The following is a 24,587-nucleotide window of genomic DNA, read 5'->3' on the forward strand; positions in this document are numbered from 1 at the left end:
AGATATCCTCCCGCTGATAGGATGGTCATAAAGAAGTGGCCCTCGCTTTGAAGGTTTGACTTTGACCAAATTCCATACAAAGGAGAGGAGAAAGAAGGCGCTGAGAAAGAAGAAAAGTCACACTTTCCTGCCTTCTTCCTCGAGCCACAGGCACAGCAAGGAAGAATATAAAGCCCCTGCCTCCCTCCTCATACCTCAACCTCCTCACACTCGAGGTCCCCAAACCATTTTGCTTTCTAACAACAAATACTCAACGCTCCTCCAACTCTCTCTCTCTCTCTCTCTCTCTCTCACTGCGTGCCTCTGACGACTTATTGACGACTTAAAGGTGAGAAAAAAGCTTCTGGGTTTGATTGTTTGAGTTTCCTAGAACCTTAAATCTTGATTGAATTTTGTGATACCCTTTTGTTTTCTATGATTTTTTCAATGGGTCTTTGAAAGATTTCTGGGATTTGAGTTATTTGGGTTAAAGTTTGATACTTTGGATCTGGGGTTTTAAAAAATATTATTATTTCCAAATCAAAGTTTTGTGATGATTTGTGGGATATGTAAAGCTCATCTCAATTAAAAACCTATAGTTTTCAAGATGTAGTTTTGGGTTGTTTCCGTGGAGGCGGGTTGAATTCTCTCTCTTGTTCAATTTATGTAAATCTTAGATTCAATAATTATGCAGTTATGGAAGTTCTTATTCATTTATTTATAAATTAGATGAAGTAGACCACTTTACATATAAGCGAGCAGCTGCAGATAGTTTAAATTGAGTGGTATATTGAATTTTTGTTTTATAATGATGCAGGCTTTAGGATATGTGCAAGGGTTCCAAGGATAAGCTTAGCCCCTCCAATTTCACCATGGAAAGCGGATTTCCTAAGCAGAATTCGGTTTTGGTTGAATTGTCTGCCTCAGACAATCTTGATGCTTTCAGAAGCGAAGTACAAGAGAAAGGTTTCCATGTTGACGAGGCTGGCTTTTGGTATGGTAGAAGAATTGGGTCAAAGAAGATGGGGTTCGAAGAGAGGACACCGCTTATGATCGCTGCCATGTTCGGTAGCACCAAGGTTTTGAAGTATATTATTCAGTCTGGTAAGGCTGATGTCAATAGGTCTTGTGGTTCAGATAAGGTCACTGCCCTTCACTGTGCCACTGCTGGCGGTTCCACCGCTTCACTTGAGGTTGTCAAGCTCTTGCTTGATGCATCAGCTGATGCTAATTGCGTCAATGCCAATGGGAATAAGCCTATTGACTTGATTGCCCCTGCTTTGAAGTCACCTTGCAGTTCAAGAAGAAAGACCATGGAGATGCTGTTGAAAGGTGATATGTCAGTGATGGAAAGTGATCAGATTGCTAACCAAGAGGGAGACCAACAGAAGTTTCCAAGCCCTCAGCTGTCAAAAGACGGAAGCGAGAAGAAAGAATATCCTATTGATATTTCATTGCCTGATATCAACAATGGGATATATGGTACAGATGAGTTCAGAATGTACACTTTCAAGGTGAAGCCGTGCTCGAGGGCCTACTCTCATGACTGGACTGAATGCCCTTTCGTTCATCCAGGTGAGAATGCAAGGAGGAGAGACCCAAGAAAGTACCCATATAGCTGTGTACCCTGCCCTGAGTTCCGCAAAGGGTCGTGCCAGAAGGGAGATGTCTGTGAGTATGCTCATGGTGTTTTTGAGTCCTGGCTTCATCCTGCCCAATATCGAACCCGGCTTTGCAAGGATGAAACAGGGTGCACAAGGAAAGTGTGCTTCTTTGCTCACAGACCTGAAGAATTACGCCCAGTGTATGCTTCCACGGGTTCAGCCATGCCTTCACCAAGGTCTATGTCAGTGAGCGCCGCAGATATGGCCAGCCCATTAGCTCTTGGTTCATCACCTATGTCTCAGCCTACCACGTCCACACCGCCCATGTCTCCATTGGCAACCTCTTCATCTCCCAAGAATGGAGCTTTGTGGCAGAACAAACTTAACCTCACTCCACCTGCCTTGCAGCTTCCAGGCAGCAGGCTAAAGAGTGCTTTGAGTGCCAGAGATTTGGACTTGGAGATGGAATTGCTAGGACTGGATAGTCATTCTAGCCAACAACAGAAACATCAACATCAACAGCAGCAGCAACAGCAGTTGTGGGATGAGATATCTCGTCTCTCCTCGCCAAAATGCTACAATAACGATTTCAGCAGGATCGGAGAACTGAAGCCAACTAACCTTGACGATGCTTTTGGATCCTTCGATCCTTCTTTATTGTCTCAATTGCAGGGAGTTTCTCTAAAGCCTTCAACACCAACCCAGTTACAATCTTCTGCGCATCAGATTCGCCAAAACATGAACCAACTTCGATCAAGCTACCCAACTAACTTGTCATCCTCTCCGGTGAGGAAGCCCTCCTCATTTGGGCTTGACTCACCTGGGGCTCTTGCAGCAGCAGTTATGAATTCCAGGTCTGCTGCATTTGCACAGCGAAGTCACAGTTTTATTGACCGTGGAGCAATGAGCCATCCTCATGGGCTCACTGCCCCTGCTAATTCTTCCACCATGATGCAGTCTTCAGATTGGGGCTCACCTGGTGGGAAATTGGATTGGGGAATTCAAGGAGATGAGCTGAACAAGCTGAAGAAGTCTGCTTCTTTTGGGTTCCGAAGCAACAATGCTGGAACACCAGCCACCTTTATGCCATCAGCTGTTGGTGAGCCAGATGTCTCTTGGGTCAATTCCCTGGTTAGAGATGTTTCTTCTGAGAGGTCTGAGCAGAAGTACCATCACCTCAATAAGGGGGTTCATGAAATGCTTCCCCCATGGGCGGAGCAGATGTACATAGAACAGGAGCAGAGGGCATAAGCAACAAGTCTGGCTCCTAGCTTCTCCTGAAGAAGTTGATACTTCCGAGTTTTTATTAGTATTCGATAAAATTGTAGTTGTAATTTAAGAAAGGGGAAGCTACACCAAACCGATTCAATTCAATCAAGGCCCTGAAGTTCCGGGCAGGATAAAGGGAGATCAAGTTAGGAGAAATCAGATAGAAGGAAGCTGCTATATTTTTTCATTATATTGTATTTATTTATTTATTTATCTCTCCATCTGGGAGATGTTAATTACTAGTACTCCACAGAGATGATAAATGCATCAGTGGCAGGAATGTATTCTTATTTAATCTGATCAAATCTTGCAACTCATACGGAAAATGAAAGTTTCTGTGTTGTAAACTTGTAATCTATCAATTAATTCATTTGAAGTTCATCCATGGTTTGTGTTATTTGTTCTGTCAAATTGTTGTGCTCCATCTACGTAGGTCTCTGTTGAACAATTTCCTGATGATCTTTGACATTCTTGCTTCTTTAGATGTTCTTGGTTTCTTGGTTACTTTGTCCACCAGAGTATTCTGATTCATAAAATTCCAAGGATGCCTAGATAGTAGATAGTTCATTGCCAATATCAGATTCAAACCTAGCTAGCTCCAATTCCATTTTAGAGACCAATTAAAGACACTTGCATTTTATACAAGGCTTAATAACTAAAGCGGTTGAAAGCATTTATCTTTACACTTGAACAAGGTTTAAAGCATTTATCTTTACGCTCGAACAAGTATTGTGTTCAGTTCCTTCCTCTCTTTTTTTTTAAAAAAAAAGGAAAAAAAAGAAGAAAGACACTGCGCTATGAATCATCAATGACTATGTACAACGAGCTATGTTGGTTAGCACAAACATTATCCTAATATCATGTAGGCCAAACAGCATAATCAAAAGATTTAATTGGTTGCACTTAAGCACTTTGTCTATTAATGGAAGTTGGGTAGTCTTTTCTGCAACAGAGATGTAGACCATGGTTATGGAAAGCTAACATCAACACATCCTTGCTGGAGTGTCTCAGTGCCAGGAAAGAAAGATGCAGCAATCTGCCTTTGTTTATAATGGAATTGGAAGCAAATGGAGTGTGGGCCCCCAGCTTTTGACGTTTGTCCTTGCAAAGAAGCTTTTGGGTTTTCTGGTCCAGCCGCCCATGAGTTTTTTTCTCAACCAAACAAAAATAAAGTGTCCCAAAGTCCAATAAATGAAGCTTCCTCCAACTTTTCTTCATTGTGAGGTAGTACTAGGAAGGAGGATGAGAGACGCCCACTTCTTTTTTGTTTTATTGTTTTCTTTTTATAAATTCCTCAATTTTATTTTATAATGAAAAACGCTTTAAGTATTATCTTAAAGAAAAAAAATCCCGAATCTAACTGTTATTCCACCCAACATTAAACATTTGATAATAAACAGCTCTTTTATAGTTTGATTTTCAATGTGTTTTTCACTAATAGTAACCAGTTGCTATGAGTAATCATGTTTTTTTATATTATAAAAAATATAAATAATAGTATAAACTATAAGGAGATGAGGTTTATCACACACTACAAAGATGTCACGATAATTCGAACTGGAGACCAGTGGTTTGCAAGACAATGTCATTTTTTACTAGGCTAGACCCCATTGATCCTTCTCCCTAAACCATGTATTTTTGTTTTTTGAGAATAACTTTGCCTGTATTTTTTTTTTCCTTTCTTCTAGTACAAGTGATAGTTTAACCTATAGGGAAAGGAGGGGGTTTCTTTCACACACATAACTAAGATGTAATGGAGATTCGAACCTGATAACCTTTATTTTCTTATAAAGAAGAACAATTCATACACAGTACACAGATATTATAACTTGAACTCAAAACCTTTCATGAAAGAACAATTATTCTAAACCACTAAACTAGTGGTTGTAACCTGTATTCTTTTAATAATGCTAGAGAAGAACAACTTTCAAATTGCATTATGCCAAAACTCTTAAAATATTAGGCCGGCCAAAACAGAATTAATTTTTTAAAAAATAAAATAAAAGGACTTGTGGGTTTCGGGTCAAAAATTACAAGCTCATTATGTTGGGTTGATGAAAACTAAATTTTGGGCCACAATTGTAGTCATCCGGCCCACACCTCACGCTTTCCGTTTTTGGCTACCAACCCCCAACCCAACCCATTAAAAAAACTAAAAGAGTAGCCTTATTGCCGCCTTGCACAAGCGTCGTGCCCTTCGTACGGAACTTTGCACAAACTGGTTGGAGGTTCGCTTCGCTGCGTTTCAACGTTGTTCCTGTGTTCATTTCTTCGCTATTTGTGGGAGAAAATATGCTTACAGGTTTGCCTTTTGATTCTGCGTATGTGATTAGTAGAAGTGCTTTCAAACTGTTCGGCGAATTGCCCCAAAGAGATGCTTTTGTGAATGTGAATACGAGTATGATGTTGTATGTTTTTCTGACAGAAGACATTGTGAATAAGTTTGGTTGATATGTGTAGATTTTGTAGATTTTGAAGGAAAGCATTGTTTCTTACATTGAAGTCGAGATTGGTTTTGTTAAATGATTGTAGAAGATTGGGATTCATGGAGAATATCAATTCTTTGCCACCATCATTTCAATTGAATAATTTCATACATTGTGTGTAATCCAGTGGAAATATGAAACATTCTTGGCATTGGATTATTGAGTTTTATTATTATTGTCTTTGTTTTCAGGATTAACTACTGGAAGCCACTTTCAGCCTGACGTAGTCAGAATCTGTCACACAAGGCAAATTCCTGGTATTTCGACTAAAATTATCATTAGACTAGAGCTTATGTTAACTCAATCCTGTGTTTGTTTGCATGACATATCCAAGATGAGTAGATGTTAATCTAAATCATTCCCCCTATACATGATTAAACATTTCGAAACGTTGTTATGTATTTGTAGGTTTAAAACAGGACCCATTGTGCTTTTCAAGTGCCAAATTGCATAGAAAGAAAACGATTACTTGCAGAGCTATCAAGGCAGAAGATGTCTCCTATAAGCCCGAGGAACGTAAAAAGAATGGACCTTTGGTTAAGATGTGTGGCATTACATCTGCTAGAGATGCAGCTATGGCAGCAGAAGCTGGTGCTGATTTTATTGGGATGATCATTTGGCCCAACTCTAAACGCTCTGTTTCACTATCTGTTGCCAAGGAGATTTCAAGAGTTGCAAGAGATTATGGGGCACAGCCTGTTGGGGTGTTTGTGGATGATGATGCAGACACAATATTAAGAGCCGCTGATGCATCAGACCTTGAACTTGTTCAGGTATAAACATTTTGTCTCGTGATTAGCTTGCACATGCTGCATTGTAAGTAACAAAAACCTGTAATGCTTTTGTGGTTCTGCAGCTTCATGGAGATGGTTCCCGAGCAGCTTTTCCAGTATTAGCCCAAGATCACCGTATAATATACGTTCTTCATGCTAATGAAGATGGAACTCTTCTTAACCAGATTTCTGCTGAGCAGTGTTCTCTGGTTGATTGGGTTCTTGTAGATAGTGCAAAGGGTGGTAGGTAAGGAAATTTAATTCGTAAACATCGTCTTCTTTTATGCATGTCAATTCATATTAGCAATTGTCTGAATGACAGTTTAAATGTATAATATCATATAAACTTGTTTTGATTCACTTCACTCTGAAATGCCTGCAGCGGTAAGGGATTCGATTGGAGCCAGTTTAAGCTACCAAATATTAGAAGCAAACATGGGTGGCTCTTGGCAGGAGGGATAAAGCCTGAGAATGCTTGTGAGGCTCTTTCTACCCTCAAACCTCAAGGAATTGATGTTAGCAGTGGCATTTGCGGCCCGGATGGCATCCAGAAGGACGAATTGCAAATATCTTCCTTCATGAGTGCAGTACATTCAGTAAACTACTGACTGAATCTGAGAGGAAATGGTTCAAATTTTCAAGACTCAATCAGCTTGATATAAATCTGTCACTATGGGGTTCATTGTATCCATTTAATTTGTTATGTAAGGGCAACGTTTTGGGCCTTCTGTATTGTTCGTTGAGAAGATATCAAATAAAGAGAGAAAAAAAGAGAGAGGACCAAAATGCAAGTGGTCTGATAATATTGTTCTTTTTTGATTGGTTAAGCATTGTGGCTCGTTCTTGGTACCAAAAAATAAGAATTACAGGTGGTTGTTTTCTATTGGACACACTTTGTCAATTATTTCAACTCTGCGTTACCTTTATCCACTAAAAACAAGCAGTGCAATTAAAGCTGCTTATGAAGCAGTCGAATTCAATTGGCCAACTGATGCTGGGATGAAACTAGGGCTAATTGACAAAATGTATTGCCGTTTTTTCTCTTCACGTAGAAACATCAAACACCTGTAATTACCATAATGTTTACAAAATTTGGACTGGCCACTTTTCATAAAGGAAATACAATGACTTTGGTTCTAGGAAAGTGGTCCCCTCCCCTGTGTTTCTCTTTGGAGATGTGGCACAGGCACGACTTCAAAATCCATAGTCTAAATGCTATCTTCTCTTTTGGATCAAAATATCTAAACATTATCATTCCTTGCAGCCCAACTTGCCACAAAAACGTATGGATGCACACCTCACACGCGAGAGAGAGAGAGAGAGAGAGAGAGAGAGAGAGAGAGAGAGAGAGAGAGAGAGGTTTTTCTTTCAGAACTAAATCATATACTTTCACTATAAATGCCCGCGTTACAATTTAGCAGCCTGCAATTATGCATGCGAGGTACCTCTTATCCTAATACAGGGTGAGGAAAGAATGGCTGCCCATACAGTATTAATACAAAGCTGGAAAATTGTTGGTAGTTAAAAACAACTGGTCACAAAGAAGTTAAAAAGCTTTGGTACGCTTCAATTGTTGTGCCTGAAAACTTCAACTTCACAACAACTTGGCAACTTCATTCTGATGTCACAGACCCAGGAAGTTTCTTATCAGTTTGATAATATACAACATCCCCAGTATCACTGACGTAATGATCACGTTTCATGCTTCTTATAAGAACTCCCAATAAGTGAAGTGGGAGAGGCCCAGATTTCTTTGGCTCTCTGTAGTACTTCCCAAGCACAGGCTTAGCTGCCTCCGTCTGAAACGATTAATATGAACAAGAACCAAATGAAAATGGTGTACAGAATTGAATTAATATTTTTCAGCCAAATGGTGTTTAGGCATAAGTGGTACTCACTGCTTCTACTAAGTTATAGTGTGGAATTTGAGGGAACAGGTGATGTATGACATGGGTTCCAATGTCATGATGGATGTTGTTGATCAATCCGTAGTCTCGATCAAGGGTTGTCAATCCTCCTCTTAGATAACTCCATTCCTGTTTGATAAATGCAGAACCAAACATTAGCCTTATACAGTTCAATAAGTGCTAAAGCATTGAGATTTCTTGTATTGTATAGGTGATAAGTTGAACACTTTACCTTTCCACGATACCATGGGAGTTTGTCCTCATGGCCATGGTGATGCAAGTAAGTGACCAAGTCCAACCACATGACGAACAACTGCATTTGAACGCAAATCCAAAGAAATAAATGTGAGAATGAAGTCCTATTGGTATAGATTTTGGTTTTCTGCCAATGATGTAGAAGCACATCAAGCATAAAGAAATAGAACATACCCAGTATGGAACGCCATAGAGCTTAAGCATTTGGACAGGACCCATTACGAAAGACAGACCGACTAGCAGCCCAGCCATTGCTGTCCAACAGGCAGTGGAGGTAATGATATCTTTCCTTTCATTTGGGACAAACAAGTCGCTGTTTGGATCAAAATGAGAGCCACTCTTTCCGGGACTTCGACCCCACTGTGATTGAAATCAGCATCATGTACCGAATCAGAAAAATAAATCCCCAAGCTCATTAAATTATGTAAATAACTAAGAAGCAAGACAGAAGGCTCACCAGATAGAAAGGGTAAGCAAGCATAGGGAATGGCAAGGTGAACCTCAACATTTGAGTAGCCTTATCCAAAGTCTTGTAAACTTTCTCAGATAACTGCAAAATCAGATGATGGATATGACTAATTCAATGACTGAATGACTGAAAAGAGAAAACTTATATTTTCTACAAGGTGACCAATTTGCTGTCCTCATTAAAAAAAACAGAGAGATAACCATGAATAGAAACTCACCGGATGCCAAGACTCATCATTTTCTACATGTCCATGGTTCTGATGATGAGTTCTGTGACTTATTCTCCTGTGATAGTAATGGCACGTATTATTATGTTAGATAATATGTTTAAAATTGTATATTGTCTCAAAAACAGAATAGCTTATTCAGGAGTGAACAGGATTTTCAGAAATACTAACCATCCATGGTATGGGACAAGGATTGAAGAATGAAGTAAATGACCCACCACGCTATTTAACTTTGGGTTATTAGAGAAACTTCCATGACCACTGCACAAACAAAACAACAAACAATTCACATCAATTAGCTTATCGAAAACTGCCAACAATTCCATGACCAAGGAAGAAGCCAAATCCTCAATAACAAAAAAGGTTTGAAAATTGGCAATTCAATATATTATAGAGGAAATCAGCTTTATTTACCAGTCATGGCCAAGAACAAAGAGAGCCCAGAACATGGTCCCCTGAGCAAACCAGTAAAGAGGCCAAACAACCCAATTGTTAAAGTAGGCTGCAACAGCCGCCAACCCAAGAACCACAGCAACATCTCTCACAACGTAGCTCATGGATCTCCAGGGGTCTTTAACCCACAAATGCTTTGGAATGGCTGCTCTAATATCAGCCAAATTAAAAGGAGGTGGAGCACCAGGGTCGAAATCACTACCATCTTCAACCCCATTGACACTCACTCTTCCATTATCTCCTCCATCCACAGATGGAACCCTCAATGGAGCACTCACATTCAGTGCCCAATTTGTCCCTCGAATCCCATTCGAGGCCCTCAAAGAAGAGCCAAAAATATTGCTTTTGCAGACTGGTAATGGCCTAGCATTGGCAAAAATGGCGGTCTTTGATGTTAGGCCGTTCCTAGCTTGAGGGTAGACTCTAGGGAGAGGTTTTAGGCCACATTCTGAGAGAACCCAACTTGCCATGAGACCCAGATGCAGCAAATACAAAAAAGATTTGAGCTTTGGGTGTCTCAAGCAGGCTTGAGATATTATGAAGCTGTGAACTAGGCGACCATAAAAAGAAAAGAGAGAATGAGGAGATAACACAAGGGCCTCTCTCCTCCACGTCCAACAACTTGGGCTTCTTGTTGTTTGTCCTCTCTCTATCGTATTTTGCAACCGTTCCTCTCTCCGCTGCTAAATGATAAAGCCTTTGCCTAGCTCAGTTAGTTTGAAGACTTTGATTTGTTTATATATGGATCTTGGTGCGCGTAGAAGAGAAATAAAATAAAATAAAATAAAAGCAACTTTCAATTGCAGCCAAAAGAAACAAAGTTCAATTAGACCATGTAACTATGGTTAGCGGGTCCAACCAAATGCAAAATTAGGCGGGTACGGACATGGTCAAATTTTGTGTTTTTCTTTTGGTCTCTGTCAAAGTCGTTGTTGCGCTTGTATTGTACCATTGAAAGTCAATCAATTTTCAGGGTTGGTATTTTTTTTTTTTCCTGGTAATTATTTTGGTTTTCATTTTTCACCTCAGGTCGGCTTCATCAGATTGGCTCCAGTTAATTTTTCTTTCCCTTTTATTTCACAGGCCTAACTATTGAAGCACAAGTTTTTTGTTTTGTTTTTTAAACTGTTGATTGGACTGTGACCCATCAACAATATGAACATTGGTTGCCTGATATTTTTGGGGAAAAGGTTTTTATGGCGGGGACACCGACCCAATTTTTCACATGGTGGCTTCAGTCAACCAACCGTCCTAATATTATAATTGAAGCTGCTACTTCTGTTCTGTTCAGTGAGAAAAACATGGACAACGGACCCAAATGCTGACCAAATCAATCTTGGAAACCAAATGGTTCAATTCAGCCGCACGTGGTCCATGCAATTGTTCTCTATGAATTTCTCCCACTTGTTGAGTCGTTACTCGTTTTGGTCGGAAGAATCTGATCAATCAAAGACCAGAAGAGTATGAGTATTTCATTCAAGAAAACCAAACCAAATCAAACCCAAATATTTAAGGAAGCTAGTTTGGTAAGCAGAAAGAATGTTAGCAAAAACATAAATGAAATGCACAGTAGATACTTCAAGAAAGGCCACTTATGGACAGGACACGCTCATTTGGGGTACCTTTCTTTTAAATGACACTAAATGTGCCACCATTTACGGTTTTCCATTCTTTTGGCGAGTTCTTTTGCCATTGATGCGAAGTCCTCTGCTCCGCTTCGCAGTTCTTCTGAGTTTTGGCTGAGCTTCTGATACATGCAAACAAGACACGCTCATCAGCAGATGAATCATGACCTGCTTAATGTTGGAAAATAAACTACACAATGCACAAATTCTGAATGTATTGATATGGAATATGAATGCATCGTATGATCTGAGACATCAAACAATAAAAAACCAGACCTCAAGTTTCTCTTGACGTTCTGCAAGCTTATCTCTTGCATGTGCTGCCGCTGCAGCGACATCCTGTAACCACCGGCCATGTCAGTCAAATCTCCATTACAAATACTGAGTCTCTTCAGGTTAAGCGTTTACAAGGGATATTCACTATTTAATTAATTTTTTCTTTTATGGAAAATTTCGTGAATTACCCCAGTATCTCTGTATTTAGCCTTGATTTCTTCAGCTGTCCTCATTTTTGGTTTTGTGTCACTAGCTGCGCCTTCAAATAATCTCGCCTTCTCTGTTCCCTTGTCTGTGAAGTAAACATGGGAACATCAAGAGCACTCAAAATTCGTCGACCTAGAAAACAAAATATATTTACCTTTCTTTTCATTCTTGTTCTTTTCGAATGAAGATGAAGATGAGATAGCAACAGGTTCATTAATTACAAGATCATCTGCACCAAAACATTTAGATTACAATCAAAATGAGAAGGGAGGTAGACGGAAGGATGATTGAAACAAAAGATAGTTAACCTATATTAAGTTCCAGAATTTTTTGGTCATCCTTCACAGCTGTGGAAGGTTTCAAGAATGGAGGACTTGAAAATAAGTTCTCTAAAGTTTGACAAAAGTTCTCATGATTTGCAGTTGCGTCCATGCTTTGCTCCATTTTACCAGCTTTTAAGCCCTTAATGATACCACCTAAAATCCCAGGGACACTAACCTGTTGCTAAACATGTTCAGGTTCAGCAAGCAAAATAAATAAATAAATAAATCAAAGAATGACAATGGAGTTTGAAATAACACACTGCAACCTGTTTCTGGTTAAGAGATAAACTGGCGATGACATCTGTAGCAGCTGCAATCACTTTATCATGAAGACAAGGCAACGACCCCGGAATCCTAAGCCAGCCAAAAATCCATTAGAAGGTTTGATTTGTATGTGTTTTGACTTGTCAATGAAATTATTTAAAGTTTAGTGACCGTGCATGCACACAACACAAAGAGAGGGAGGGAGGGAGAGACCTGAATTCATTTTCATCGGACAAAAGAGATAGAAAAGCTAATTCACACCCATTTACCTAAAATGATAAAAAAAGAACTTTGAAGGTTAGAGAGTGCAACACAAAGCTACAACTTGAAGGTGCATAATACAAGTGCGCCTACCGCTAGGAGGCTGGTTGCTTTCTGAATCTGTTAAAGATTTGGGAGACAAAATAACACATGCATGTACAAAATGAAGAAAGAAAACTGACCAGAATAATTTGCCCATGATCAGAGGAACATATTGTCTTGTCCATGTTGGTCTTGAAGTTCCATCTTAGAATTGACATTAATGACAATTCTCCCACCACTTCAAGATTTGGCAAAGACCTGTTCAAAGGATGGCCTCATTTTCCATTGAACAACTATTACTTGAATCATTTATGATACAATTTGGTTCAAATAAAATGATCAAACAAATTCGTGCCAAATGCATAAAATTTCCCCACATAGCATATTTATTCAGTGATCAAAATGAATATATCACAGCAAAAATCAGAGAAAAAAGTGTGATGTGTTCCACCTTATTTCAAAGACTCCTGTTTGATAGAATACAATCAGTCCACCATCTTTCCCATCTTTCTTGAAGACTGTAGTCCAACAACATGGTTTTACAAGATCGACCTCTTGAGTGGAGTTACCGTCACCCTAGAATTAAGGGTGTTTCACTTATTAGTAAAGAGAGATATGGAAATGTTCAAAATCAAAATTAGAGCATAAAGGCACCTCAAGAACAGACTTCAATGAGCACAACTGTAATGTGTTCTCACAACAAAGTAAAACAGATACGTTCAATAATCTCTGCGCAAAATATGCAGTTTCTCTGGAGGTGTCCGGTTCAACATCAAGCTGTGTACTTCCAGAGTCAGCACTGGTTTGTGCACGATCGCTTTTTGCTTCATTCCTTGGAGATACTTCCAACGAATGTTTTTCACTCAACACATCGCATAAAACATCGCCATCCTCTGCATACATACAGTTCTCAGAAAGCCAAATCTACGTTTTTCTTCTAGCATAACACCCCCTCCCCAAAAAAAGAAAAAAGAACTAAACAAACAGAACAAAAACAGAAGCAAAATCTTATGTTTCAATTGAGAATGCTCACCAATAATGTGCATTGAAACTGCAGTAGACTCCTTTTGTGAATGCATTGGCCAAGAGCTAATCATATTGCCAGAGGAACTGTCAATAACAACAATATGTCCATTTCTGGTCATAATGAATGTCAATCCATTTCCTGGATCACCCAAATTCTTGGACTCAGAGTCCTCTGGACTCTGTAATGAGCTACTAGTATCTGAAAATGATTTCATAGCCAGACAGATCACTGGGGAACTTGAGTTGGATACACTGTCTGTAAGAAACAAAACTGACAATGTACTAATATCAAGCATGGCAACCTGTATTATGAAATCGAAAAAATGAATCCTTGAAGTTTATTAATTTGCAATTAACATCTGAATCTAAGAACACAACTGTAGAATAATAAAATTTAAAAGATGGTTCTCACCCGGCCACATTCAAATCCCACAGCAAGTCTGCCTCCAAAATTTGCAAATTGTAGGATGCATATAGGAGAATCAAGAATAGAAAACACGGCCATGCACTGAGGCCCCTTCCCTTGTTGTAAATCATGTACTGAAACCAACACGCTCTTATTAGAAAAATGAAACTGCTACATAAAATTTAAAACCAGTGAGGTACACCAACACCTTGCATCCTGCTTTGTGTGCGCAATTGATGTCAAGAAAATCTATACATATAAAAGCTTTCTGCCATTTAAAAGGAATATCTAGAGACATTTGTATGCAGTTAATAAGTATGTATGTAGCCCAACCTTCCTTCTCAGTTGTTGTCACAAAGTGCAATCTTGTCCCGTCTGAACCCCCTATGATCTTATACAGACGAACCTACATAAATTCAAACAAGAATAAAATAAATGAAGTATCAAACCATGATTACCTAAGGGAAAGGCATCAACGAGGTCAAGTAACCCTTACCAGACCACATTCATCACCAACAGCTAATCGTAAGGAAACAGAACAAAAATCCAATGCTGATACTGTTGCACTTGCAACCGTGGATCTGATGCCTTTTACCTTCATTCACATTAAACAAGATAAATTGAATTTCTTAAGTTTATTCCCAAGTACACCGTTGAATGATAACAAGTAATATTAACAGATAAATGTCTATGAGGACTACCAAAGTTTGTGACAGCATAAACACCTCAGATCCTAGAACACAGATAAGTGACAGAGCTGGATATGTGACATCCCATATTCGAACTGATCCATCTTGGTATCCTGCTACATATACTCTCTCAACATGATAATTTTCAGCATCATTAAGCTGGCTGGGAACACCACCAGTCAAAGGCCACTTTGTACCGCCAGTCGTTGAAGTGTCCTCCGCATTAATCTTTCCAACTAAGATTTGCTTAATGACCAAAGACATAAAAAGTTAATAAATGTAGCAAACAGGAAAATAAAAAGGAGTTGAATTTTGATCAGAAACTCAAGCATATATACCACTTGTAGTTTTCCATCTGAGACAATCTCATTAAACTTAAAAGCCTAGGTCACTAGATGGTTGATGGCAGTAGTCAAATACAACGTATAGCTTGTGATACAAAGGTGCAGTACCTCAGACAGAGCTGATGGGCATTCCTTATCTGTATTCACCAGAGCAAGCTTTGCCACTGTCATGTATGGCTCAATAGTGGGTATGAACATAGGATACTGCACTGCTCGAACAGCAGTCTTTTCCTGTTCTTCAGACATTAAAGCAGACAAGCAACCCTTGTCATAGACTTGCAGTTGTCCCTGATTTGTCAAAATGAATAGCAACGCGTTGCTACTCTCCATTGCAGCAGCAGTCGGTAATAAAGCCATATCTGCGAATGAACCATTAAGTGTAAGGTCTGTACGGCTTATGCATTTCAGACTTTCTATTCCTGAAGACCAATCAAGGCTTAGAACCTGTGAATGAGAGAAGACAAATTAATGCAAGTCGAGCCACCAAACGAGGCCTTAATAGTTTAGTATTGCAAAGGGTTGAAATTAGTATGTCTTTAACTAATGCGATTCAACTACTAAAGCACTATCCTTTTTGAGGCCTTAAGAACAACATATACATGACTACAAAATGTAGAAATGCTCATCTGAATTCAAATCATACCGTCAGAACTTCTTGAGACCCAATTTCATCACCACCATAGACAAAGAGTTGGCCCCTATGATGTTTATGTAACATATTTGCAGACCAGTGCAAAACAATTATGGGGAGTCTTCTATCACTTGATGATAACTGAAGCTTTGCAACATTGTTATCTGATTCTTCAGATTTCTGATCCTTGGTAGAGGCAGCAGTTGACAAGTCCCAAAACATTATATCACCATCTACATAGCCAACGGCAAGAATTGACCCATTATCAGATGCCCAACAAAGAGCGCTTATCTCTTTCTCCACCTGTTTGCTTTCTTCTGTAGCATCAGAAAGCTCATTTCTTGTGTCTTTTGGAGAACTAGTGACTGTTTTTTCCTTCACTTTTAGGTCCTTGGAACCTCTAACAAGAACAACTCGATCTTCTGAAGCATCCCAGAGAATGATCAACCCATTTTCATATGCAACCAGCAGCCTGCAAAAGGACCCATTCTTCAAAATGCATTAAGTAGCACAAATAACAAAAAGAATATGAAATGACATATCTTGTTTTATTTATGAATCCATCTTTAATCAATGTGAATGGTAACATGTATGCAGGTGCATATTCATATATGGTCATAGCTTGAATATGCATGTGCATATATATATATATATATATATATATATATATATATATGTTTGTGTGTGCCAACATATATGTTCAACTTAGGAACTAGTTTGAACATCTCTTGCTACTTGAATTACTTAGCCAATAGTCAATCGTGCCCAAAATCTGATGAATGTCAAAGAGAGTCCATGACTACTCATAAAACACTAAATTAACAACTATACGCCTAATCTGGCCATCCAGCCTATCATGTCAATACGCTTTAGATTCAGAGAATTATAATCTTAAAAATCAACCAAGTTTTGCCACTGGTAGAAAAACGTATGACAACCAAATGCATGCTTTGAAATGAAAAACCAGGATCTAGGCATAGCATTTTCACACGATTTATCTTGCCTGTTTCCCAAAGAATTGGGTTGATGGAGAACTCCAACAACAGAAAGATGATCAGGCAATGACATTCCAGCTGCTTCTGCAAAATCAGAAAATAATTGAGCATTAGAATATAGTGGAGATTATATGACCACAGAAACACCCCAGGGCGTCTGCATTACAACAAAATATGGCATCAGCCAATTACAAGAACCTTGGCAATTACCAGCTATGAAATTCGCAGTAATATAATATGGCAATAACTTAATTTTCCCATCTTCAACATCATACTTCAGAACAGAGACGATTGCATATTCGCTTCCAATGTACCTGGCAGTAATGATAGTATAATGTTATATTCCGTTGTCACGTTTTAACTTGCATTTGCAACCAATGAATGTCAACCAAAGATGCAGTACAGAAATAAATTTTACAAGTGCTGTACATGTAATTGGTGCCATAAATAACAGAGAAAGCAGTTATATTGCATTCCCACTGTAAAGAAGAAGCTATGCGCCTCTGTTCCAAATCCCAAACCTGCCAACATCAATAACCTATTAAACCAATCTACATTGTTAGTATATAAATACAGTAAACACAACATTAAAGATAAGGATCAAGATGAAAAACTCTATGAATTGGATGGTGCCTAGTAGCAGATGTAGTTTTTAATTTCAAGTTTGGATGGCTTAAGAAAAAAGAATACCTGAATTTCATTTTCACTTGAGACACTGGCTAGAAAACCTTGATTTTGTAAGAACTGAAAAAATACACAATCTACCAACTTGTTAGAGGAACAAAAAACAAGGAAAATTTCTGTCAAACTATACACAGATCAGGTCGACTTATGAGATTCCGGAAACATTCTGAACTTACTGACCTCTAAATTTTTAAAAGGCAACGGCTTCGGTGATGTAAGAAGCTCTTGGATGTTATCACCACCTATCACTTTTATCCTACCATCCCTGCATTCAGGGCAGAATAAAGTCAATTTCAAGTTAAGAAACTCCTTCCTTTTGCATATAATGCCCACTTGTTAACTTTGCGTGACAATGCGCATACTGAGAGCTTCTGTTAAATTGGGAAATCAGCCTAAGGATCTTCCACTATTTTGAAGAAATGACACTTATGCACCACAAAATTTGGCTTTTGAATTTGGAGGCCTCAGGAGAATAGGTATAAAGTGAAGAAAATATACATCAACAACTGAAGTAATGAGAATCTCGTGACAAGTATAATACACATAGAACATCTATAACATAGAAAATACACATTATCTATAACATGATAGTTGTGAAAACTCACAGTGTTCCAATTGCCAACAGGCTTTGTGTGCGATCAAGTGCGAGAATGGATGCAGTGGATGGTATCCCATAGTGAACCGTGACGCGCGGATCCAAATCCGCTTGTCTGACCCTTCTCTGAAGCACATTATGCCAATAAAGTATATCAGAAAATGTTTCAGCTCAACAATTTCAATACACTTATACACAATCAATTTGATCAACAGTGAGCTCTCTGTTTCTCCTTCAAATTTTTTCCTTTTTCAGTGGTGAAAACTTAAAATTCAGTTAGTATTCAAATTCGATCAGCGCCCATTGTAGCGCGTCAATGATTTTCTCACCAAAACAATCAAAGATAAATTCAATCAATTTTTAACAAAATGAAACGCGATTAAGAAAAAAAAACTCAAAAACAAATTAGCAATGAGAAAGCAATGGAGAGAGTACCCGAGGATGTGAAGCTGCTTGTGGCGACGACTTGTTGAAGAGCTTAGCGAACATAGTGATTCAACGACGAGGTTTGGTGGAGCCTCAGCTGTTTGTATTTCTTCCTCTGTTTTGCTTAACGAAAAAAATAAAAATAAAAAATAAAAGTTTTGGGTTCGGTTTCTTGGTTTCAGGTGTGGTACGGACCGGCGATGATGGCGCGCCAATCATCGCCACGTAGAGGATGTTTATAGGACGGTGGAGGAGGGTTCGCTGACCGTCGGATGCTTTAAGATTCTTGCTCGATTGATTTGAGATGAAGGCGTTTGCATGACTATGTCTACCTTTTAGCGTCCGTCCTAATAATGACGGGATAATGACATAAGTACTTTCTCTCTTATATTTTTTCCGTATCTTTTGTATTATCCTAATTTACAAATTATATCAGCTAATTATGAGTATTTTTTGGTACGATAAATAGTCTAATCATAACCATTAAATTTGTGATATCTGCTAATCAAATTATATCATGTAGCATGGGAAATAATATTTCGCATTGTATTTCTTAAAGTTTTTTTTTTTTAAATCATGATTTTTGAGTTTATTTTAATAATTTATGAGTAAGTCATGCTCATGCTTAAGTTTTGTTCACCAAATAATATGATGAATTTCATCTATTTTAAAACTTAGGATTATGCAAATGCAAGTATGACAGATTTTTTTGTACAATTCCTACTTAGTATGAACGCATTTAGATCAACATGCTTACTCTTTTTTATTATAGTATAATATAATCAATAATTCAATAAGAGGATATTGTATCCACGTCATTTGTTGATTGTATGTCTTCAAATTCAAAGTGTCGGGAAAAGATTAATTGTACGAGGAAAACTGAAAGAGACAAGACCAAAACTTGATGAATATAATGGGGGCCAAACTTTAAATTAAAGTGCTCAATAATGTGATTGCTGAGGTATTCGATATTAGCAGATTATCTCAACCAATAATATAATCATATGTAAGAAAATTTTTCCGCATATCGTTGCGCTATTAACCTAATATATCAAAAAATGATATTCTCATTACATGAAGGTCTATGGGATTAGACTCATAAGCATAAGCCAACTGGGGCTAGCTACATCCAAGAAGCAAACCAACTGCTTCTCACTTTCTTTCCTGTATAGTCCGAAGAAAGATAAAAACACATAGCAACAACTTTTTAAAATAAAGGGTTAATTGTTGGTTTTTGAGTTGATTACATTAGCATGTCTCAAAGTATATCTACCTTCTTTAAAAACATGCTGATTACTTAATGAAAACTACACGTAATTTAGAAGTATATCTCCTACTTTTTATTTTATTTTTTGGATAAACAAAACCTAAATGGCACCCCATGCGACCTGCCACCAGCAGAGGGAGGCACAACTTCCCTCACAACAAGGCAGCAGATTGCCATTACACCTGCAAAAGTTACGAATTTTTTGGGTTTACCAAATATATAATAACAAGAATATATATATTCAGCTCTCAATGTAGTACTCAGATGCAGCACACTCATGGTGCTCCGGAATTTTATAATTGGATGAATTACTAGCTGCAGCTTAAATGTCCCAAAAGCCGGACAATGTGATTCATCCAAGGTAGCTTCAAACTCATAAAGGAAACACAAAGTCTCCCTTTGGTCTTTTCCAAAGTCTCCCTTGATAATATTGATGCATAATGATTTTATTTTCCCATAATTAACAATGACCTATGCTTTTTATCCATCTAATGTAGTTTCCTACCACAAGTGTCTACCCAACACACGTGCAATGCATAATGATTTTCCTTCATCTATATATAATCTCCGCTACAAGTCATAATTAACCTTCACTTCATATCTCTCACTCATGTCCTCCTCAGCATACAAGCAACAGCTACCAAACATGCACGGCGGCGCCACCTCAGCACCACCGCCAACTCCTTCGACGCAGCCCAACAACCTCCTATCCACGTCATCAGGTGCCACGGCGGACACCCTCTCGAGGCTCCTCCACCGCCTTCCCCCCACTCTCTCCCTTCCCAAGCGCCGCTCACCGCCAGCCACGTGTCCACCTTCCGTCTCCTTATCCGACGTCCAAGCCAACTTGAGTACCCTCTTCTCCTCCTCGTCCCAGCTCGGCTTCTTCCAACTCACCAACCACTCCGTCCCGTTCCAACTCGCCAACTCGGCCGAGTCGGAAGCGCTCTCTCTTTTCGACCTTCCTAGGCACCAAAAGGAGTCATTTTTCCCCAAGTGCTGGCCTCTGGGGTTTGAAGGGGACGACGATGACGAGGACGATGACGGAGACGCACTCGGCGAGTCATTCTGTCTGGACTCGTCGTGTTCTACCGAGTCCACTGAGTTGTGTTTAACTTCTCTGCGTGAGTTCACTCGTGCTTTAGAGAAAGTGGGGCTGGAGATCGTTGAGCTGTTGTGTAGGTCAGCAGGGTTTGAGAATCCTCTGGGGAAGGACGACCCGACCCGGTTTTCGTCCATGATGTGGATCTCGGAGGGTAAAAAGTCACCGATGGTGGGTCGGTTTTACCCGCATGTAGTCGGGTTACAGTACCAAATCCGAAGTGGTCAGAAGTACTCTCTGCTGGCGGATTCGGGTTGGGTCTCTGTGTTGCCGCCGGTTGAGTCAATTTTGGTTACCATTGGTGACATTGCTCAAGTAAGTTCTCTAAATTCCAATATTAATTATTAAATCAATAATGTTACGAACTGTATATATATTTTTCATTTCAATAAATAAAAATGATGATATTTGTGTTATGTAGGTGTGGAGCAATGGGAAATTTAAAAAGGTGAGAGGAAGGGCAGTGGCATGTTTGGGAGAGGGTGAGTGTCGGTGCATATCAATGTCGCTGTTGGTGACTCTTCCTATAGACAGTACCAGTAGAGTGGGTCCTCTTGTTCCAATATCAGCCGTTGATGGTGGTCATGATGGGGATAGAAATGACAGAGATGATGATGATGGTGGAGATCAAAACTTGAATGGGAAGAGTGATGGTGAGAAGGAAGGAAGGTTGTTTAAGTCATTTTCTTTGGAAGACTATGCTTGGAGAGTGTACCATGAGCGGCTCTTTCTCAAAGACCCCTTGGATAGATACCGTTTTAATTAAGAACTTTGATAACTAGAAGAAATGCAGCATTACTGTTTTGTTTGTTTGTTTGTTTAATTTCTTTTGATTGTTCATTGGTAATCCGTTGAATTGAAGCTTAAATGATTTGTTTAATTTGTATATCTAATTACCAGTATTTTTTGGCACGAGAAATAGTCTAAACTATTCGAAATCATAACCATTAAATTTTATAATATCAGCTAATCAAATTATATCACGTAGCATGGAGAGACAAATCATAGATTATATCCTTACATGAATAGTTACTAGACACGTATGGAGAGACAAATTATGATATTGTTTGCTCTGAATCTTGAGAGAAATAAGAAAATAAAATGAGTAAGATTTTCAAGTTGGGGGACGATAAAACCTAGTATGATTAAGATGATTAAAAATATGCATTAATTAATTTCCTAATTTAATTGGATTTCCAACATGTATTAGGGTTTAGGACGTTGAATTAAAATCTTGGGAGAAATGTATTTGTATATGAATAAGAGGGCATACGAGCAATTGAAGACAAACAACAATTATTTTTTTATAAGGATTTTGGACACGAAATCTACAAAATCCGTACATTACTCTTGATGAAGTGAACGTGTGGATCCATTTCTTACAATCAAACTCCAATATCTAACAAGAAAGTGAAGAAAAATTCATAGTTGAACAGGAAGATGATGGACGCCCTACCCGCGAAAATTCTTACCGACATCCTTTCGAGGTTGTCGATAACTTTGGTTTGTTGCATCAAATGTGTATCCAAGGCCTAAGATGGTTGAGGACGTTCTTTTGTCACACTAAACATGCGACATCGTTTACTTGTTCTTCTTTATCTCTTTCTTAGTTAAGGATGGAATGAATATTTCGATGTGAGATTGTTGGCATCGCCCAATGGAATGCCATGTGTCCCTATCCTTAAGCAACTACACAGGTGAAATTTATCCATATAACAATATTCACCTCATGTCATGTGAATTGTCATGTGAGAGGATAAAAAATGGATGCAAATCCTCTGCTTTGATTTTCTTTCCCTTTATCTGCTTGACTTTTGTTCTCCATATGCCACCTCATTAGAATTTAATCTAATGTCTTAAAATTAAAACTACATATTTACATTAAAAAACAGGCTTAAATTAGGAAATAATCACTCTATAATTAATTGGTGATATATTTCTTCCCCAAATCAACTTCTTTGTTGTCAAATGATCCTTTTCTATTAACTTCTTTTTCTTTTGTGATGGTTAAGGTTGAGATTTGATATTCTATAATAAAAAAAAAAGTAGAACTAAAAAACAAAGAGATTGAACCAATAAATCATTTGTCAATATCAATAAAATATACTAGCCCCTTAGCACATGCTCACACATGTGCCAATTGGTTTTCTTTTTTCTTTTTTCTTTTTATTTTATTTTTAGAATTAAGAAAAGATAACATGAGTAGTTATGTTCCTTTAAAGTAGGACCTATTATCTTATTTTGTTTTTAATTTTAATTTTTTTTAATATGAAAAAATATGAATTTACCATATTATCCTCATTTAATTAATAATTTCAATTCTTAATGATTGAATTAACCAAGGGCATTTACTGGTATTTTGAATATTTCACCATTCTCCGCCTTTTGCTTTATATATATAGATAACCTTGTTTTGGAAGCAATATCAATATGCAATTATAATTTATTATGCAGAGCTAGAAATTAATAATGGAGACAGCTATGCATAATTATTTGGTAAAGACTTCGGGAAGAGAAGGAGGAAAGAGAAAAAAGAGAAGAAAATAGGTTTTTTTATTTAACGATGATGTGTCCAGTTTATATCCCTTAGATTAAATTTTAATGAGATTACATATGGAAAATAAAAATTAAGCAAATAATGACAAAGAAAATCAAAACGGAGGATTCGGATCCATAAAAATTAGTCACTCTTTGAATAAAATTGGGCTTAATATATTGATAGGTTTAAGCCTAGGCTGAAGGCCCGTAGGGATAAAGGTTCCAGAATTTGCAAGAAAAACTACATGTCGTCTAGATTTCATAATTTCATATCTCTATCTTTTTTCTCCTCAAGCAAGCGCAAAAATCTCACAACGATAAGGCTTAACCGGGTTCGAAGCCCAGCAACAGAAATTCCTTCTTCCTCTTTTACCTGAAATGTAATAAACACCGTAAGTAATTTTTACACTACAAGAGTGAAAACCTTGTTGTCGTATAGGAAGCAAAATAACTAATAACCAGCCATAACAAATCGTTTTTAAAACCCTACCAAATGTTATTGTATTTTCTCTGGTTCTGCCACGTGGAAGTTATGAAAATCCATGTAATAATATTTATCTCATGTGAATTGAGAGGAGAAAAATAGTGAGGGTCAAGTCATTGGATGAAATATTGGGCTGAGAATACTAATAGTACGGCCGCCCGGCTATATTATTTTTTTGAATTTTTTTTGAAAATAGTATAGCCGGGCGGCTATACTCGTTTTTTGCATTTGAAAAATAGTATGGCTTTGCCTCTTTGACACGTGGGCTTAGGCCTCTTTGACACGTGATCTAGGGCCATGGCCCGGCCTTTTTATATATATAGTAGTATCGCCGCCCGGCTATAATATTTTTTTGAATTTAAAAAAAAATTGTATAGCCGTCCGGCTATACTCGTTATTTAAATTTAAAAATAGTATGGCTTTACCTCTTTGACACGTGGGCCTAGGCCATAGGCCAGCCTTTATATATATATATATATAGCCGGCCCGGCTATACAATATTTTTGAATTTTAATAATAGTATGGCTTTACCTCTGTGACACGTGGGCTTACGCCTCTTTGACACTAGGGCTTAGGCCATGCCCCGGTCCTTTATATATACATAATAGTATACCCCCCCGGCTATACTATTTTTAAAAAAATTCAAAAAAATAGTATAGCCGGCGGCTATACTATTATGTATATAAAAAGGCCGGGCCATGGCCTAAGCCCAAGTGTCAAAGAGGCGTAAGCCCACGTGTCACAGAGGTAAAGCCATACTATTTTTAAAATTCAAAAATATTGTATAGCCGGCCGGCTATACTATTATATATATAAAGAGGCCGGCCCTTGGCCTAGGCCCACGTGTCAAAGAGGCCTAAGCCCACGTGTCAAAGAGGTAAAGCCATACTATTTTTCAAATGCAAAAAACGAGTCCAGCCGCACGGCTATACTATTTTTTTAAATTCAAGAAAATAGTATAGCCGGGCGGCTATACTATTA

At 38.3% G+C, this 24,587-nt stretch overlaps 5 protein-coding genes across 8 annotated transcripts; 3 read left to right on the forward strand and 2 right to left on the reverse strand.

Moving 5' to 3' along the window:
- On the forward strand, nt 1-3,237 carry LOC18784804 (zinc finger CCCH domain-containing protein 29). The gene is made up of 2 exons (XM_007220152.2): nt 1-328; nt 797-3,237. The coding sequence occupies exon 2, from the start codon at nt 807-809 to the stop codon at nt 2,832-2,834; it is 2,028 nt and encodes a 675-aa protein (XP_007220214.1). The 5' UTR covers nt 1-328; nt 797-806; the 3' UTR covers nt 2,835-3,237.
- Nucleotides 4,985-6,999, forward strand: LOC18786763 (N-(5'-phosphoribosyl)anthranilate isomerase 1, chloroplastic). The gene is made up of 5 exons (XM_020556523.1): nt 4,985-5,154; nt 5,530-5,595; nt 5,747-6,111; nt 6,195-6,358; nt 6,494-6,999. Exons 1-5 carry the CDS (start codon nt 5,145-5,147, stop codon nt 6,717-6,719), a joined length of 831 nt encoding a protein of 276 aa, XP_020412112.1. The 5' UTR covers nt 4,985-5,144; the 3' UTR covers nt 6,720-6,999.
- LOC18785351 (omega-3 fatty acid desaturase, chloroplastic) lies at nt 7,472-10,112 on the reverse strand. The gene is made up of 8 exons (XM_007217933.2): nt 9,383-10,112; nt 9,140-9,229; nt 8,960-9,026; nt 8,731-8,823; nt 8,448-8,633; nt 8,251-8,331; nt 8,010-8,147; nt 7,472-7,910 (listed from the first exon to the last, which is right to left on the reverse strand). Exons 1-8 carry the CDS (start codon nt 9,889-9,891, stop codon nt 7,725-7,727), a joined length of 1,350 nt encoding a protein of 449 aa, XP_007217995.1. The 5' UTR covers nt 9,892-10,112; the 3' UTR covers nt 7,472-7,724.
- On the reverse strand, nt 10,466-18,555 carry LOC18784618 (lethal(2) giant larvae protein homolog SRO77). 4 transcript variants are annotated; one of them, XM_020556521.1, is made up of 25 exons: nt 18,225-18,555; nt 17,800-17,915; nt 17,375-17,459; nt 17,201-17,254; nt 16,940-17,031; nt 16,721-16,824; nt 16,519-16,594; nt 15,528-15,987; nt 14,993-15,328; nt 14,577-14,786; nt 14,348-14,446; nt 14,185-14,257; nt 13,858-13,985; nt 13,453-13,747; nt 13,074-13,312; nt 12,871-12,995; nt 12,560-12,677; nt 12,330-12,385; nt 12,119-12,206; nt 11,838-12,033; nt 11,684-11,758; nt 11,511-11,614; nt 11,323-11,385; nt 11,044-11,168; nt 10,466-10,859 (listed from the first exon to the last, which is right to left on the reverse strand). In XM_020556521.1, the coding sequence occupies exons 1-24, from the start codon at nt 18,276-18,278 to the stop codon at nt 11,061-11,063; spliced, it is 3,354 nt and encodes a 1,117-aa protein (XP_020412110.1). In that variant the 5' UTR covers nt 18,279-18,555; the 3' UTR covers nt 10,466-10,859; nt 11,044-11,060. The 4 variants fall into 4 exon arrangements, with proteins under 4 accessions (XP_020412110.1, XP_020412107.1, XP_020412108.1 ...); XM_020556518.1 differs by having other exon boundaries at nt 14,553-14,786; XM_020556519.1 differs by having other exon boundaries at nt 11,838-12,027; nt 14,553-14,786; nt 18,225-18,554.
- On the forward strand, nt 20,009-21,461 carry LOC18786980 (1-aminocyclopropane-1-carboxylate oxidase 2). The gene is made up of 2 exons (XM_007219203.2): nt 20,009-20,899; nt 21,006-21,461. The coding sequence occupies exons 1-2, from the start codon at nt 20,093-20,095 to the stop codon at nt 21,348-21,350; spliced, it is 1,152 nt and encodes a 383-aa protein (XP_007219265.1). The 5' UTR covers nt 20,009-20,092; the 3' UTR covers nt 21,351-21,461.

Source organism: Prunus persica, chromosome G2 (assembly GCF_000346465.2).
Source record: "Prunus persica cultivar Lovell chromosome G2, Prunus_persica_NCBIv2, whole genome shotgun sequence".
Taxonomy (NCBI): Eukaryota; Viridiplantae; Streptophyta; class Magnoliopsida; order Rosales; family Rosaceae; genus Prunus; species Prunus persica.